Source organism: Schistocerca serialis, chromosome 5 (genome assembly GCF_023864345.2).
Source record: "Schistocerca serialis cubense isolate TAMUIC-IGC-003099 chromosome 5, iqSchSeri2.2, whole genome shotgun sequence".
Taxonomy (NCBI): Eukaryota; Metazoa; Arthropoda; class Insecta; order Orthoptera; family Acrididae; genus Schistocerca; species Schistocerca serialis.
The window spans coordinates 398,431,976-398,451,164 of NC_064642.1; the positions used below are offsets into that span (position 1 = coordinate 398,431,976).

The 19,189-nt window shown below is 39.0% G+C and overlaps 1 protein-coding gene across 1 annotated transcript in view; it reads left to right on the plus strand.

Moving 5' to 3' along the window:
• LOC126481965 (hexokinase type 2-like) overlaps positions 1–19,189 on the plus strand; it is a 179,067-nt gene that overhangs the window by 95,712 nt on the left and 64,166 nt on the right. Inside the window, exon 6 of the mRNA XM_050105929.1 lies at positions 4,008–4,197. Coding sequence (XP_049961886.1) covers positions 4,008–4,197 — 190 coding nt within the window. The remainder of the gene's footprint in view (positions 1–4,007; positions 4,198–19,189) is intronic.

Below are 19,189 nucleotides of genomic sequence, written 5' to 3' on the forward strand. Positions count from 1 at the left end.
AATTACGGCTGGCAGTAGTGTTGATTTAGGCAAAATGCTCTGCCAAGGTTTGCTCATTGTCTCTCTTGCTGATCAGCAGGCTCTCATTCTTCATTGAAGGACCAGTAGGGTATCTCCCATTTATCCCTGAAATCCTTCTAACAGCTTTCCGCACATTCATTGGGTTGATGTAATGGTTGATGGAATTGATTTGCTCTTGCCATCTAAAAGACTCTTAAGATTTTCATCAGTTGGCTTGTACATGGAACTTGCACAGTTGTTCATCTGATCCTGATTGCCAAATAACACTCATCATTACACCAAGGGGCAGACAGGTTTTGGAGCTGTCTAGAAGATTTTGGCATAGATGCATCAGCCTCATGGTGTATCATAGGGCTGAAACAAACAATCTATAATTGGCCTTAATTATGTTCAAATCAAACCAATTTATTGTCTAACACCCAGCTTATATGTTGAACACCCATTTTGACATCCGTCGTGTGGACTGTGCTCAGTCTGATCAGTTTATCCTGATCAAAAAGTGGTACTTCAGTGTACAGCTTCAGCCACTTCACACTTATCGGTGTGTACAAGGATTGGACAGCATAAGGATAGGATGAGTCTTGTGGACATCCACCATAGCAATTCTGATGTGTACACTCAGTTCCATGTTCAGAAGATATGGGTTTTATATCAGTTAGAGACTCTCAGTAGGTCAATCGTGTGGTTGGTGGAACACCGCAGTATTAAAATCCCCACAGAGGGTGAACTAGCAGGGGAGGTGATTAGGTAGTGGAGATTCTCATCATCTAGAGCAGGTAAAATCTATCTTCACTTTACCTAATACTAGAAGTGAAGCAGCAGTTGTTTGCAAATTGGTCTAGAGTTGAGACATGTGCTACAGGCTGTGTTGTTTATCAACAAGGCAACACCATCATAAGCCCTCTCCCCACCAAGATTGTTGTTTGTATGTTAAATCATAAATCCTTTAAAACAAGGATGTTAGTCATTTTAAAAGGGATGTCTTCCAAGTACAGAGTCTTACATATCCTATTTCTCTTAATTCCTCCACATTAGTAAGGAATCCATTAATGATCCACTTCCATATGGGTTCAATTTAGTAGTGAAGTTGTTCTCTGTCTTCTGTTTTCTGTTGAGTTGGTGGGTCTTTGGGGATTCACGATTTGAGATAGGGAACTTGTTGATTCCCTTTTAGATACTTCAGTAGATTCTGTTGGCAGGGTGTGGCATCTCTGTCAGAATCAAGTCAGTATGGTTTCATGGTTTCAACTTGGTTTTTCAAGTCCTGTCTTTTTTGTGTTTTGTTATTGCTTGAGGCACACCCATTTGATTTTCCATAGCTGCCTGTCTGAAAGACATGATTGTTTCCAGCCTACTGCTAGCTTATCCATTTGGTGATAACCTCAGTTGTTTTTGTGGCCTAAAACAGTGTTTGCATGCCACTTCACATTTGCCACATCTTTCCTGATCCTTGCAATTTATGATGATGGACCATAGTACAGGCACTTAAAACATTTCATTGGCTTTGGTATATAGAGTCCCTCATTAAAAACAGATTAAACTATCCTTGAACTATTCTGGTAACAATGGTGTGTTTAAGGTGAGTATAAATGTAGCAGCTTTCTCAAGCACTCTATCCATTCACTTCATTATGTTTCTCACATCAACAGTTCCTTTATCTCATTCATATTTCAACTTCTGGAAGTGCATTCCCATTAGGTATCTGCATGACATTACATTTTGTTGTGAATTTTGGGACCTACTGGTTTTTCGCAAGCTATGGAAAGTCCAGCAAGTGTCTCAAATAATCAACTTACCAGTTTAAATCTTAAAACACAAAAAAGATAGGACTTGGAAAACCAAGTTGAAACCATAAAACCATACTGACTTGATTCTGATTGAGATGCAATTCCCTGTCAGCAGAATCTACTGAATTACCTAAAAGGGAATCAACAAGTTCCCTATTCAAATCATGAATCTCCATAGACCTGCCAACTCAACAGAAAATAGAAGACAGAGAACAACCTCACTACTAAATTGCATCCATATGGAAGTGGCTCATTAACTGATTTCTTACTAATGTGGAGGAATTAAGATTAATAGGACATGTAAGACCCCTGTGCCTGAAAGACATCCATTTTAAAATGACTGACATATCTGTTTTAAAGAATTTATGAGTTAACACACAAACAACAATCTTGGTGGGGAGAGGGTATAAGACAGTGTTGCCTCGTTGGTAAACAACACATATTGTAATTCATGACTCCACTCTAGACCAATTTTCAAACAACTGCTGCTTTACTTCTAGTATTAGAAAAAGTGAAGATAGCTTTTCCTGTCTCTAAAGCTGCTCTAGATGATGAGAATCTCCTCTACCTTATTACCTCTCCTGCTAGTACACCACAGACCGCAGGGTTGAGCTATTGAGAGTTTCTAACCGATGTAAAATCTGTATCTCCTGAACATGGAACTAAGTGTACATTTCAGAACTGCTGTGGTGGTTGTCCACTAGCCTCAGTCTATCCGTACAGTTTTTGTAATTGGGTGGCTGCAAAGAAGTAAATGTTTTTACAAGAAATATTCCATTTCTAAGCTGCTTTCCTTGTCTAAGACTTTATGGGAAGAGATCTTTTTAAACTACTCATGTAAGCTGCCTTTCAATTCAGGGCTTTTTGAATATAAAAACAGGGAACATATTCAAAAGACACCACATTACATTTCAGTTAACAAGAATGATCTTTTAGTTAGTACTAGGCAATATGAAACAGTGGTAATACTGGACTCACATTCATGAGAATGGCACCTCAAATGCCTGTTCGTACATCCTGATGTGCAGTATGTTTCCTGTGGTTTCCTTAAGTAATTAACACGAATGCTAGGACAACTCCCCTTCTCCAATCCAAGCATATGCTACTTCTATAATGATTTTATTTTCAGTAGGGCATGAAGTTCTGATTTTCATTTCTTACTTCCTCCTTTTAATTGGATCGATATCATTGACCCAAGGCAGTGAATACATCCATTTGAGAATATTTTATGCATTAAATGGGATCCGTAATGCTCCCCTGAGAAATAGAAGAGGTAAATATTCATACAGAGCCTCTTTTATCTGGAAAAGTATTATACAATTGGGATGCCTTAGACAATCCTGAGGTTGCACAAGAAATGTCTGTTTCATCGCAGCAGCTATTCACTGTGTCAGCACATAGCACGCCTTGGGGTTGAAAGGTTTTATGTCAAGCTTTGTACCATATAGCAGTCCAGGCAGTTATGGCAAGATCTACATTCTCTGTAACATGCAACATTCCGCCACCAAACTGAACTGTGGTACTAAAGCATCTGAAACTTGAGCCAACCAAATCCATACTCAGCCTAGATTTGTGAAGTTATCTGTTTGTCATAACACAGGGATTAAGAAGAAGTTATCAAAGTGGCATGGATACACTCAACATAATATCCTCCCTCCTCCCCCCCCCCCTCTCCTGCCACACCCACCTACACAAAGATAGCAGGAGACATGTGAGCTATGTTACTGAATATTTTCTCCAAGTATGTTTAGGGGCAGATTGTTTTCAATTTTAAAAGGTATTTTCTTCTTATGATTTTGTTATCTATAACAAGAAAACAATTTAGTTGATAATTTTTTTATTTAATTTTGTTGCTTTTCATTACAGTTTCATAATGATATTTAACTGCTAACTCTCTTCATATTACGTCAGTGTCAGGTCAGTCAGAATTTGGCAAAAAATAATCCTCAGTTAGAATGTTGGTTGGTGAATTTGCTGTATCTGTGAAGCAGACTTTTTTTAATGAATGTTCAGTGTGGTAAATGGAACAAACAGCTGTAACAGTTTTGCCTTTTGCAACTAGATTTTACAGTGATGTGGGGCATGTAAGATAATCTCACAGATTATTAATTGTACATCTTAAAAACTAGCATGTAAGAGACACTACTTCTTCTCATTTCTTATTATATTTCTGAATAAACATGTTCTCACTTAATGTAGGAACTGGTACAAATTCGTGCTATGTAGAAAAAACTGAGAATGCAGAACTGTTTGATGGCGACAGGAGCAAACCATATGTAATCATCAACACAGAAAGTGGAGCATTTGGTGATGATGGAAAACTTAATTTTATTAGAACAGAATATGACAAAGATGTAGATGACAATTCCATAAATCCTGGAAGACAACTGTAAGTAGTCACCTTTAAAATAATCTATGAGGAATCACATGCAAAGAGTTTCTAACCCTATAAAATTAACTTGAAATAGATTATTTATTTGAGAATAATGTTTCCCATCATATGTCTTCAGTTAATAAACCTGAAATGAGACACAGATTCTCAGCAATATCAATGAATCAATAATTTAAAACAGCAGTGGTTACAGTATTAGCATTAAACATAACCTTAATGTTTGTTATATATTCCTAAGCATTTTGTTTGTCGTTAGCTTCTAGTAAGAGACATAAATGCATTTATAAGCAACATGTGTTTAACGTTCACTAGCAGTTGTTAATTATGGATGCAATAAATTCATAACTTCTGCATGCAAACTAGCTACTTGCTTTTTGATGAGGGAAAGTTAAGAAGATGTGAGCATGGCACAAAGGCAGAGATGATCTCAATTAAATTTAGTACATGTAAAGCTGACACCTGCTGTGCGACAGTGTAAACTGATTGTTGAACTGAACTGCAGAAAAAAATTTGTTTATACAGTGTTTTAAGATAGTTGTGTTGTATGTTATTAATTCAAGTGAGTAAACTAGAACACTGTGATGCCATAAAATGCTTTTCGCATATAGGGGCTGTAGTATGAAAAGTTAGTGTGGATCATGATTGGATGGAGGAGTGAACTGAGTCAGACAGGGTTCATTATTGATTTTGGATGGAGTCTGATTGGTAGGGTTAGTGGCAAAAAAGTGTTTCCACTCTATGGACTGGGAAAAAGGAGAGAATGTCTTTAACAAGTCCAGCATGATTAAATTTGGGGAAGGATTGATGCCTCAGTGAGATGGAGGGTCTTGGAGAATATGCTCATGACTGTGCTTTGGGTCTGTTTAGGTTCTGGATTCTGTATGATAGTGGTATGGAGTTTCTGAGGGGATGTAAATGTAGTAAGTCAGTGAGGCAGGATTTGTTGACTCTGAGGGGATGAAGGGGAGGTTTGGAGGCTCTTATAAAAGTGGTGGTTAGTGGCACTACAGTGCAGGAGTAGAAGGTGAACAGGTTGTTGGGTTTTCGAGGGGACGTCATACATGCTGCCATAATTCGTGGAGGGCAAGAGATTCAGTCAGTGAGATGGAATGCAGGAATTTGGGATTGCAGAGAAGGAGAATTTCACAGATAGAAAGGAGGTATTGCTAGGACGTTTGGGCCTGATTTATATGGTTTTTGCAGGACTTGTTTGGTGATGGCTATAGACTGACAGAATTTGATCAAATATAGGTCATTATGGTGGGAAGGGTAATTTTGCGGTAAGGCCATCTGAAGGTCTAGGAATAATTGTGTTGGTGGTGAGATAATGCACCAACAGTGGTCACATAGCTGCATGTTGTGCTTCGATGAGACCATTGTTAGAGTGTGGCTTGGAAGCCAGAGCATGTGCAGTTTGGAAGGTGACAGTAAAACACAGGAAAGAAAAGGAAAAGGACAGACACATACCAAAGTAATGCTTTAGAGAACAGTAATATAGGAAAGCAGCGCTAGTTTGTGGGATGAAAGGAAAGCCGTTAGGTAAAATCAGACAATGGGAAGTCCAGGAGCGAATAACAACAATATGATTAAAGGCATAGATTGCTACTTACCACATAGAGGAGGCACTAAGTCACAGGAAGTGACAATGCTGCCCTCCAATACTAAATTGGTGATCCCTTGAAGCCTCAGAATATGTCCTACCAACCAATCCCTTCTTCTAGTCAAGTTGTGCCACAAACTCCTCTTCTCCCCAGTTCTACTCAATACCTCCTCATTAGTTATTTGATCTACCCATCTAATCTTCAGCATTCTTCTGTAGCACCACATTTCAAGAGTTTCGATTCTCTTCTTGTACAAACTATTTATCGTCCATGTTTCACTTCCAAACATGGCTACACTCCATACCAACACTTTCAGAAACAACTTCCTGACACTTAAATCTATACTCGATGTTAACAAATTTCTCTTCTTCAGAAACCAGTCTACATTTTATATCCTCTCTACTTCGACCATCCTCAGTTATTTTGCTCCCCAAATAGCAAAACTCATTTACTGCTTTAAGCGTTTCATTTCCTAATCTAATACCCTCAGCATCACCCGATTTAATTTGATTACATTCCATTATCCTCATTTTGCTTTTGTTGATGTTCATCTTATATCCTCCATTCAAGATCCTGTCCATTCCGTTCAGCTGCTCTTCCAGGTCCTTTGCTGTCTTCTCCATGGATTTTAATTCCTACTCCAAATTTTTCTTTTGTTTCCTTTACTGCTTGCTCAATATACACATTGAATAACATCAAGGATAGGCTACAACCCTGTCTCACTCCCTTCCCAACCACTGCTTCCCTTTCATGTCCCTCAACTCTTATAACTGCCATCTGGTTTCTGTACAAATTGTAAATAGCCTTTCGCTCCCCTGCCACCTTCAGAATTTGAAAGAGAGTATTCCAATCAAGGGTTAGCAGTCTATTATCGTCAGCAACCTTGTCCTGCAGAATTATATAAATCAGGCTCAAACCTCCTTGCAATACCTCCTCTCCATCCATAAAATTCTCCTTTTATGAATCCCAAATTTTCACACCCTATGTCACTAATTGGAACCCTTACCCTCAAAGAAGCAGAGCAGCACACACATCACCACCTCAAAAATCTCTACAGTCTGTTCACTTCCTACTCCTACCTTAGATTACCACTATCTACCATCTCTACAAGTGCATGCAAACCTTCCCTGCATCCCCCTGTAGTTGACAAACTCTGTCTTGCAGACCTACTAAATTTACTACATCCTCAGAAGCACCCTCCCACCAAACATACAAAGTCCAGAACCTATACAGACCACAGACACAATCATAAACCTGTTCTCCAAAAGCCTCATTCCCACCTTTTGCCCCACTCTCAAATTTAATGATACTGGATTTGTTACAGACTTTCTCTCCTACTCCCGGTCCCTGAAGTGGAAACACTTTTTTGCCACCAACCTTATCAATAAGATTCAGTCCAATATCAATACTTAACCCAGCCTGACTCAGTTCATTCCTCAATTTAACTGTGATCAATCCCACTGCCCCCAAATCAGTTCACCAGCTACCAGATTCATTCACCAATGAACTCTGAAACAGTGACACCATTCCAGAAATTTAGTGGGATCTCCAGTCTCTTCTCATATCCTTAGGCCCCAGAAACTCTCCCCTGAGTCTGTCTGTCTCCCCACCCCTTACACTCCCCACACTCCTACTTTCTACATCTTTCCTAGAGTCCATGAACTCAACCACCCAGGCTGCTCTGTTGTGGCTGGTTATTATGTGTTCATTGAGAGAATCTCTGCTCTCATGGACCAACGCCTTCAGCCTATTATCTGTAACATACCCTCCTAATAAAAGACTCGAACCATTTTCTCCACTGAATCTCCACAGTTCCTCTTCCATTACCACCCAGTGCTCTGCTTGCCGTTGTTGTTGCACCTCCCTTACACTAACATCCCTAATGCCCATGACATTGCCACTATCGAACCTACCTTTCCCAATGCCTCACTGACTCCAGATCTACTAGCTTCATCCCAGTTACCACAACCACCTATATTGTCACCCACAATTACTTCTCCTTTAAAGGCATCACTTACAACCAGATCCATTAGTACAGCAATGAGTACCCACATACTATGCCAACATATTCATGGGACATCTACAGGAATCTTCCTTAACCACCCAGAATCCCAAACTCCTCACCTTGTTCAGATTTATTGATGACACCTGCATGATCTGGATCATTGTTGAGGACACCTTACCTGTGTTCCTCCAGCGCCTTAACACCTTCTCCCTCATTCATTTCAGCTGGTCTTCCCAATAAAACAAGCCATCTTCATTGATGTTGATCTCCATCTCAAAGGATGGCTACATCAGTACCTTCATTCACATCAGACCTACCAATCACCAACAATACATCCACTTCAACAGCTGCCACCCATTCCATACCAAGAAGTCTCTTCCATACATCCTAGCCACCCATGCTTGTATCACATCTGTAGTGATGAGCAGTCCCTCTTGAAATATGCCAAGGGTCTCACAGATGCTTTCACAGACCAAACTTACCCCTCCAACTTTGTTCAGAAACAGGTCTCCCATGCCTTGTCTCTCTAGTCACCTTCCATCTCCCACATACCCCACCGTCTGACCATAAGGGAGCACTCCTATTGCGACTTAGTGTCACCCATGACTCGAGCAACTGAACTGCATTCTTTTGACTAACTCTTATCATGCCCTGAAATTCAGAATACCCTACCCACTATCCTCCCCACCTATCCCATAGTGGTATTCTGTTGGCCACTGAACCTAACAATATTCATGTCCATCCCTATCCAGCCCTGCTCCCAATCCCCTGCCTCATGGCTCATATCCCTAGAATAGATCATGATGCAAGACCTGTTTCACACATCCCCATGGCACCATCTATCCCAGGCCCAGAACAGACATCTCCTATCCCATCAAAGGCAGGACTACTTGTGAAAGCAGCCATGTGGTCTACAAACTAAGCTGCAACAACTGTGCTGTTTTTTACATGTGCATGACAGCTAACATGTTACTGTCTACATGAATGGCCACTGTCAAGAGACAGCTGGACCACCCAGTTGCTCAATGCACTGCCCAACACAATGTACTTCACTTCAGTAAGTGCCTCACAGTTTGCACCATCTGGATCCTTACTACCAACATCAGATTTTCTAAATTATGCAGGTAGGAACTCTCCCTGCAACATATCTGTCATACCTGTAACCTCCCTGGCCACAGCCTTCACTAGTATCATCCTGCACCTTCCTGTCCCCTATCCACTCCAGCACTGCACATTCCTTCTGTTCCAATAGTCTTTTCCTCTTCTCTACTTCTCTCATCTCCCCTTTTCCACCCACCATTCTCCCCTCTCCTTGCACAGCCTCCTGACTCTGCACCTAACAGTCCTATCCTGTCCCCACCACATCCCTGCATGGTCTCACAGGTAGCACAACACTTTCCCATCTACCCCAGATGGCTGCTCACGTCAGATGCTGTTGCAGTCCGCAGTTGGGTCACAGGAGCCAGAGACAGTGACCATGTGTGTGTGAGTTTCACTTCTTTATAGTTCACTTATCTAAGAAATGTTTTTCATTCATCACACACTCCTGGAACTCTTGAGCACAGTAAAATCCTTTACTTTCATCCATTTTGAAATGCTAGTTTTAAATTTATTTATAGGCAACATGTAGGCACTTTCAGGTAATCTGTTGAAGTAGACACTACCAAAACATTTATAGCTGTTATACCTCTTTGCTGACATAGCATATGGAATGTTAAATGTCTGCCCACTTCTTGTGCTATGGTCATAGACTGACGTGCCTCCATAGGTGATAAGTACTTAAGCTTTCTTTGACAAATACGAGACCATTATCGATAGTCCTAGGTACTGTAGGTCAACAGAAGTGACCGATTCCCACATCTGCTTTGACCCATGATGTAAGGGTGTTGTGATGTGTGACGTCATTAGGGTGCGGAGTTTATGAGTTGGTTGTGTTTGTAGATGACTTTTTGTGTTTGATGGTACCCTCTGGTGGTGGTGGTGGTGGTGGTGGTGGTGGTGGTGGTGTGTGTGTGTGTGTGTGTGTGTGTGTGTGTGTGTGTGTGTGTGTGTGTTTTAATTTCTGTAGGGATGTTTGATTTTTGGGTTTTTGGATGTGTATTGGTTTTATTTTTATTTTTTGTAGTTGTATGTGTTGGTTTTTTTGGTTTTCATAGTTGTGGGTGTTGTTTTTGTGGTATTGGCAGTTGCGGTTGAGCTATATAGTTCAAGGGAAGCATCCGATTCCTGTGGATTTCTTTTTTTCATCATTTTGTGTGTTTTGGGATCATGGTGTGTTCTTTGCTGTTATAATTAGCTTGTTCCACCCTAAAACCGCCAATTTCCCATGGTTTTTCCATTAGTTTGATTGTATTTTTGGAGGGATATGTTATTGTCTTATTTATATGTATTTTCGTGTTTGTTTTCATGTGTATGTAGTGACATCATAAGCGCCATATTGGAGACACTGAGAATGGCTATTTCCGCCATACTTACGATGTTATTGGTCAAAGCAGATGGCTGGAATTGGACACTTCTGGAATCCCAGTACTGTTATTATCTTAAGTTGTTTAAAATAATCTCTACATGATTTACCTGGTTTAAGACCTGGAATGCACCTGATAATATTCTTTAGCCATTTGAATCCTAATTTTGAGCCTACAGAATTATCCTTTGGTAGCATTGCATAACTTGGGTGGGACTGGAAGAACCTGAAATATGCACGGGACTGGAAGAACCTGAAATATGCACATAACAGGAGTTCTTTACTGACACTGCTTCTCAACTTGTATTGCAGATAGATGACATGAGCTAGGCTGCCTTCAGTAGTACATTTGCCTCAAAGCAATTACTAAATCTCTCTGTCACTACCACCATACTAGCTTGGACATTTCTGAAGTTAGTATCACATGTGATGAGTGTTGTTTTATGTTTGTATGGTATGCATCACATGACACAACTGTGGGCAAATTATTTATGTAAGTAATAAACAAGAAACATCATCCCTGAGGTATACCTTTTGTAACTGGAAGACAATCTGTCTTTTGACTATTTATTTTCACTAAATGTTTTCTATTGTTCAAGTAAGACTGCATTATGGACAGGGCCTTCTCTGCTACTCCTTAGTGGTGGAGATTTCTGAGAAGAATATTGTGGGAATCCATATCAAATGCTTTACTTAGATCCATCAGTATTATGCAGATTATCTCCTTATTTTCAAAACAGTTGTATATCTTTGCTGCCATATTCTTAACTGCTTATTGAAATGCTGAACCTGAGCCCATATTAAGTATATCATTATACTGCAAATATTGGCTCATCTGTTTACGCATGCAGTATTCTTTTTTTTTTTTTTTTTTTTTTTTTTATGTATAGATATAAATGATATAGGTCAATAGTTCTCCTGAGAGGCTATTTTTTAGACATTCTGGATAATTGCCTTCATTAAAGATTTTATTAAATATTTTACGCAATGGGATTACAATTTGTTTGTTTGTTTATTTAATAATATAATTTGAGAGGCCATAATAACCCTCTGTTCTAGAATTTTGCTGCTGATTCAGTGACCACCTTCTCTGCTGCAATGAGTTCAGCAAAAGTTGTGTGTTGCTTTATTGTTTGTTACTGCAATAGTGTCTCTGCCTTAGTCACATCCTCCTCATTGTTGTCATCTGAGTGACGACTGACGAAATAAACATTTAGGATCTTCGGTGGAATTAATATCTAGTGTACTTTGTCATCACGATTTATTTCTTTTCTAATAATTTCTCACACAACTTTGCATTTATTCACTAAGTTGAGTTCAGTATAGGTGTATGTATAATTTGTTTTTCACTCTTACGTGATTTCAGATGTGTAAAGCTTTGTCACATTCATAAACATTTCCTTGTAACCTTGTAACCTTTGCTATGATACAGTATGTCATGATTCTTATTTTACTTACATGTGGGGTGTACCATATTTCATGGTTGAGTGCAGTGACTGTTTGCTCGGTTCAGGTCTAAATATTTGAGGGCAATTCATTAACATCTGCTTTGGTTATTATTTTGTCCCATTTTATTGTCTTCAGTTAATTTTTCAACTGGCTTAGCTTTGAGTCAGTAATCAGTCTTGCAGTTCTTCTATGTTCAGTGCAGGTTGCACTTTAATACTGTTAAGAATTTATCTGAGCCATCGTCCATCGCTGGCCGGTGTGGCTGAGCGGTTCTAGGCGCTTCAGTCTGGAACCACGCGACTGCTGCGGTCGCAGTTTCGAATCCTGTGTGCGATGTCCTTAGGTTAGTTAGGTTTAAGTAGTTCTAAGTTCTAGGGGACTGATGACCTCAGATGTTAAGTCCCATAGTGCTCAGGACCATTTGAACCATAGTCCATCATGATCAAAACTGTAAAATCTGACTTTGTCAGATTCTACTTTGTTTAGATGAAAATTACATATTATGTTATATAAGCATGCTGTCTGCCTTGTGGGTTTTCCATTAATGCAGCAGAAATTAAAAGATATTAATGTATTTAGCAGAAGTTAACATTTCTACTCTTAAACCTAATGGCTATATTGATGTTTTAATATTCTGTACTCAAGATGTTTAAATAGCTAGAGCATCAGTTTCTCCAGCAGTTTCAGAAACAAGTCTATGTTGTGACTCAGGAGGCAGTATATCGAAGCAGTTATAATTTCAACTGCAGTTTCATATTTTGTCTCTAGGCACATTTCAATTACGTCCATAACTTCATCAATTAAGTTCACAATATTTTTAACATAGACAGATACACAAACATGTTTTGCCATTGTTCTGTGGTAGGTAGTTGTCAAGACGTACTCATATGGAACACTTAATTTTAGGTCCTCGTGTCTCAGTCAGTGCTCATTTAGTAATAGTACTTTGCAGTTTTAGTTTTCAAGCCAGTTACAAAATTCATTAACTTTATGCTTAGAGATGGCACATTGGTATGCAAGAATGTGATACTTTGTGCTTGGGGGTTATCTGTTTGTGGTACTGTACTTCCTTGTTCCTGATGTTTTTTGGGATACTGCACTGTACTGTGTGGGTAATGTGTAAAATCATAGCTATTCTCTTTCTTCACTTGGGGATTATGAGGGTGACAAAATTATTTGGCATATGACTGTTTACTACGCACAATATTATATTACATGGGAACTCACTATACCGTGTGCTGGCCCCATTCCTCCATTTTCCTGCCATGTTGGTTTCTACTGCTGAAGTGGTATTATCAAGGTTGAGCTAAATTCCACAGTACCATTTTTAATGTAATTACCTGTGTGTAGAGTTATTTGTCTCTTATCTTTATGATTAAGATGCATACCAGTCTTGTGTGGCTTTCACAGGTTTTCTCAAGGCCAGCACTAAATTTTGTGATTTCAGCATAGTCGCAGGACCAGCTTGGGAGACTATCTTTTAGGAACATTTGTTTGATGGATGTTAACCACACTGGTTTTAGGTTTCCTACTGTGAATTTCCTGTTTTTGCAGTAAATATCATTAGCTCTTGCACTGAAAACAATGTAGTCTTCTGTGCCCATGTGCACAGAGTGCTGTATTATGTTTTTGATAACATAAAAAAATGGAGCAGCAGGACTACTTGTCCCTTCAACAGAATACCTATAATTTACATTTTCATTTAGGAAGACCAGAATCCCTCTATCATCAATATCAGCCAACACAAGAGTTTTTCTTCTTCTGGTAATTTTTCCTTGTTGCTTTCTCGTGCATCTTCTGTCGTAAATTTTTCGCCACTATATTGAGTCTGTTATGTGTAAACATACAGCTTTGTACACCGTTACTGCTGCCTAATACTTTATTCTTGAGTTTGCTTCTCAAGTGACTAGGATTAGAACTTATGTATATGCCTTTTATTTCTGGAGAACTTTTCATTCACTAACTGCAAGCCCGCAGCTTTGCACACCTTCTGTGATACTATTTTTGCCTCTTCCTTTTGTTGATCAGACTTTATACATATAGAAACATTTCCTCTTTATTTTATCATCCATAAGTGATAATACAATGTGCATCTGACAATTCAGAGAACAGTCTCAGAAAATAATACAAAATACCTTTACTGACCTTCAGAGTAATCACCATTAGCTATAACACACTTCTGACATCAGTCATTTAGCTGTTGGAAACTGTCAGCAAATGCTTCTTGTGATATCACTCAAAACAACATGGTTATGCATTGTTGGCTATCCATAATGCCTGTGAATGTTTCCGAACAATAGTGCTTACACTGTCTTGCTTATTTAACTCTACTGGTCTCATTCTCAAAGACAGCTGCCGATCATCCACAAGCATTCCTCGCATTCACCTCATTGCAAAATGGAGCAACACATTAACATGAAGTTTTCGTTCAAATTAGGAAAAACAACAACAGAGACTCAGAATGTCAGTGCAACTGCACTGGATTGAAGCAGTGAGCAAAAATTATGTTTTTGAGTGGTTTAAAAGCCTTAGAAATAGAAAGGATGGTATTAAGGATGATTCGCATTTGGGTCAACACATCAAATCACAGACTACATTGAACGAGTGTGACTTATACTTGCAGACGATCAGTAGCTGTCTTTGAGAATGGAAGCAGAATAGTTGAAGACAAGTAAGGACAGTGTAAGCACTATTGCTCACAAACATTTGCAGATGATGCAGACATCCAAGAACACGTGACCACAGCATTTCAAGTGATTACAAGAGAAGTGTTTGCTGACAGTTTCCAACAGCTTTGCAACTAATGTCATAAGCATGTTGCAGCTAATTGCAATTACTTTAAAAGCTAGTAAATGTATTTTGCTTGCAATTCTTGTTTCCTTTTTCTGCTGAGAACATTCACCAAACTTTTCAGACTCATCTCATATGCCATCATTACCCTCACTGTCTCTGCTGTTCATTGTCCAATCACATTTTAGCACAACACTGCCCATTCTTCCAGTTTATCACAAGTTTGTTGTTTTCTTTCATTGAGGAATCAATTTTAGGACACCAGAAATGAAGTATGCTATTATATTTCACACATTGAATGTCTTTTTTGCTGTTATTGTGTCCTTGTTACACTTTTCACTGATTGAAGAGGAAATATCACTTATAGGAATATATTTGTTCTGTGCTTCCTGTTCAAGTTGTTGGTTTTCTTTTAGTAGGAATAGAGCAACGTGTCATTGTTGAGTGACTGAAGGATAGTACAAGATGACTTAGACAAAATTTCAAATTGGTTAATGAACGGCAACTACCTCTAAACGTAGAAAAAATGTAAGTTAATTCTGTGATGTTTGGATACAGCATTAGCAGCATCTTGCTTTGCACAGTCATTTTGTTTAAATATCTGAGTGTAATGTTGCAAAGTGGTAGGAAATGGAACAAGCATGTGAAGATTGTAGTGGGGAAGGTGAATGAAGGCGAATGGTCAGGTTTGATTTTTTGGGAGAATTTTGGAAAGTGTGGTTCACCTGCATATAGAGGAGACTGCATATAGAACGCTAGTGAAACCCATCCTTGAGTTCTGCTTGAGTATTTGGGATCCCCACCAGATCAGGATAAAGGAGGACATTGGAGCAATTCAGAGATGGGCCTGTAGGTTTGTTACCAGTAGGTTGGATCAACGTGCAAGTGTTACAGAGATCTCTGGAAATTAAAATGGAAACCCTGGAGGGAAGGTGCTGTTCTTTTCAAGGAACACTACTGAGAAAATTTATACAAATTTAGAGAAACTGGGGCTGACTGTAGAATGCTCCTACTGCCACCAACATACATTTCACTTAAGGACCATGAACATAAGATAAGAGGAATTATGGCTCATATGGAAGCATATAGACAGTTGTTTTTCCCTCACTCTGCTTGTGAGTGGAGCAGGAAGGGAAATGACTAGTAGTGGTACAACACACCCTCTGCAATGCATAATATGATGATTTTCAGAGTATGCACATACATGTAGGTATAGGTGTAGATGCAGATGTAGAGGTTGCTTCAGTCTGTTGATTTCTCTGCAGTAATGTACTGTATTTACATTTTAAAATGAGTTGCGTGCTTCAGTTTCTTGACGTTCTTTTGTTTAGTTCGTTCAGCTTCTCTTAACCCTTAGCCATCACTTGCCAAAAATTCCACACTGTCACCTGTTGATCTGCAGAACTTGGTGAAGGTATCACAATTGTTCCTGATCTTGTAAAGGCAACGGTGATGAAATATAAATGGAATTTTTGTATTTTATGAAGTTGCCAAGTTATAGTTCAATACTGATAACATGATGTAATATCTTTAAAAAAAATTTGTTTTTTTATTCTTTGGTAGCAAAGATGTGATGATTCTGGAATAGCTGCTAAGTAAAGTCAATAAAGATGTCTTAAGCATGTGTTCTTGGTGATTTAAAGTTAGACTAAATATCGTCAAGCAACATCTTTTGGGAACTGCCGCAAATATTACATTACAGCAGTTATATTTGGTGACCCCGACGTGATAATAAGAAGATATGACGATAAACGGGGGTCTTTCCGAAGATCGCCTGGAAGCAAACAAGGTTAGCGTCAAAATTCCGCCTTTTTGGAGTGAAAAACCCGAAATTTGGTTTTATCAGGTAGAAGCACAGTTCAGCTTTTGCAGAATTGTTACAGAAGAAACTAAATTTAACCACCTAGTGTCACAAAATACATCGAGAATATTTGGGACATTATCTGCAGCACAGATGTGAATAAATATTCGTTGGCTAAGGAACGTCTACTGAATATTTTCAAAGAAAGTGAAGATAAGCATATTAAGAGATTAGTTACTGGAATTGATTTGGGAAACCAAAAACCTAGTCAGTTATTACGCAAAATGCAAGCCTTGGCAGGTGTAGATGTGTCAGAAAAAGTCCTAAAGACACTTCGGCTAGAAAAACTTCCAGATTTGATAAGGAACAATTTAATTGTCAGTGACGAGGGACTTGAAAAGGTGATAGAATAACAGAAATAAATCCCCGTAACAAATTGTATGTCACAAAATGTGATGCTTGTAGCCAACGGGATGTTTCGATAACAATGAGTGACTTGATGACAAGAATTTCGGGGCTAGAGCAACAAATGGCGACGCTGTCAACTGGTTATCCGGGCAGGTCTCGTAACAGAAGCTGTGAGCGTCAATGTAAAATAAGTCTTAGTAAGTCTCGGAATAAATACAACCCCAAGGGCAGGTACTGTTATTACCACTTTCGCTTTGGGCAGAACTGCAAGCCTGAAAAATGCACACCTCCATGTAGGTGGATTGAAAAGGGAAACGTGACCCAGCAGCTGAATTAGTGGCAAGTTCTGCTGCCCAAGTCCATTGCCGCAAAACCCACTTATTTGTAACCAATAAAAAAATGGGATTGCAGTTTTAGTCAACAGTGGGGCGGATGTTTCTGTAATTCCCGCTCACGCAAATGTTAATGGTGAGTCACCATATAAATTGTATGCTGCAAATGGTACCGAAATTCCTACATATGGAATCGAACTTCGTACTACTGATCTGGGACTGCAATGTCAATTTCAATGGCCATTTATAGTTGCAAAGATCAATAAAGCTATACTGGGTGCTGATGTTTTGAATAAATTTCAATTATTAGTAGAAGTCCATAATAAAATATTAATAGATGATGTAACCAAGCTCAAAGCTGAGCGTAAAGTTGTCAGTCTCAGAGGAAAATGTCCTGAGCACCATGAGCCAAAACACAAAATTTACAGATCTGCTGTTACAGTATCCAGACATAGCTAAACCTAATTTGGTACCTAGCAAAATTAAACATGATGTCAAACACTATATTACCACTGAAGACTCGCCTGGGTTTTCTAGGGCAAGACAATTAGACCCAAAGCACATGGCGATGGCAAAACAAGAATTTAAATTCATGTTAGACAATGGCAACATTAGACCATCTAAATCTGCATGGGCAAGTCCTCTCCATATTGTACCTAAGAAGGATGGCTCAATACGTCCGTGTGGAGATTGTAGACGGTTAAATGAAAGAACAATTCCAGGCCGTTATCCTGTACCTAGAATAGAAGATTTCCATTATATTCTTCAAGGCAAAAACATATTTTCTAAAATCGATCTCTTTAAGGCCTATTATCAAGTACCTATTGCTGAAGAAGATAAGCACAAAACAGCTGTAATCACACACTTTGGACTGTATGAATTTAATGTCATGAGCTTTGACCTGCGTAATTCACCTTCAACATTCCAGCGATTCATTAATGAAGTTATGTTTGGGCTAGATTTTGTGTTTCCTTACCTCGATGACATTTTAATCACCTCATCCAGTATTGAAGAACACCGAACACACCTTAAACTAGTCCTGGAGCGATTGTCTAATTATGGACTTCGAATCAACATATCAAAGTCAACCTTTGGAGTAAATAAAATTGAATTCCTAGGGTACTGGATAACATCAGAGGGATCCCGTCCAGTACCTGAGAAAGTGCAAGCAATTTTTACCTGACAAACTGCATGAGCTCCACAGATTTCTTGGCATTGTCAACTACTACCGTCGCTACCTTGAAGATGTGGCACAGACTCAAACTGTTTTGCATGACTATCTTAAGGGAGCAAGAAAGAAGGATAACAGACAAATTCAGTGGACTGAAGAAGCAAAGAAAATGTTTGAGAAACCTAAACACGATATAGTAAATGCTACATTATTGGCTTTTCCTAACTCAGAGTTACCCCTAGCATTATGTACAGACGCGTCAGATATTGCTGTTGGTTCTGTGCTCCAGCAACTGGAAAATGGAAATTGGAGACCTGTTGCATTCTTTTCACAGAAACTGAGTAAATCACAGAAGGGTTACAGTACCTATGACCGAGAATTATTGGAATTTACCTTTCTGTAAAAAAGTTTAAGCATTTACTGGAAGGAAGAGACTTCATAATCTTCACTGATCATAAGCCACTCACATTTGCTCTCAAGCAAAACAATGATAAGGCATCTCTTCGACAGATGAGACTGTTGCAGTACATTTCACAATTTTTGACCGATATTCATCATGTCAGTGGCCATGACAATATTGTTGGAGATGGCCCTATCCAGAGTTGATGAAGTAGTAATACTGGACTATGATGAAATTGCCAAAAACCAGCAACAAGATCAAGAACTACAGCAACTCCGAGCAGGGAACAACTCCTTAAACTTCAAGTCATATCAACTTCCATCAGGGAAAACATTGTGGTGTGACACATCCACTGCAAATATCAGACCTTATATTCCTCAACCTTTTTGTTATCAAATATTTCTTCATTTTCATGGTTTAGCTCATCCTGGCATAAAGACAAGTGAAACTGTTGAGTAGCAGAGCCATTTGGTCAAACATCAAAAGTGATGTGCGACAGTGGACTAAATCCTGTGTCAGTTGTCAGAAAACCAAGGTCACTCGCAACACAAAATCACTGCTAGAGAAG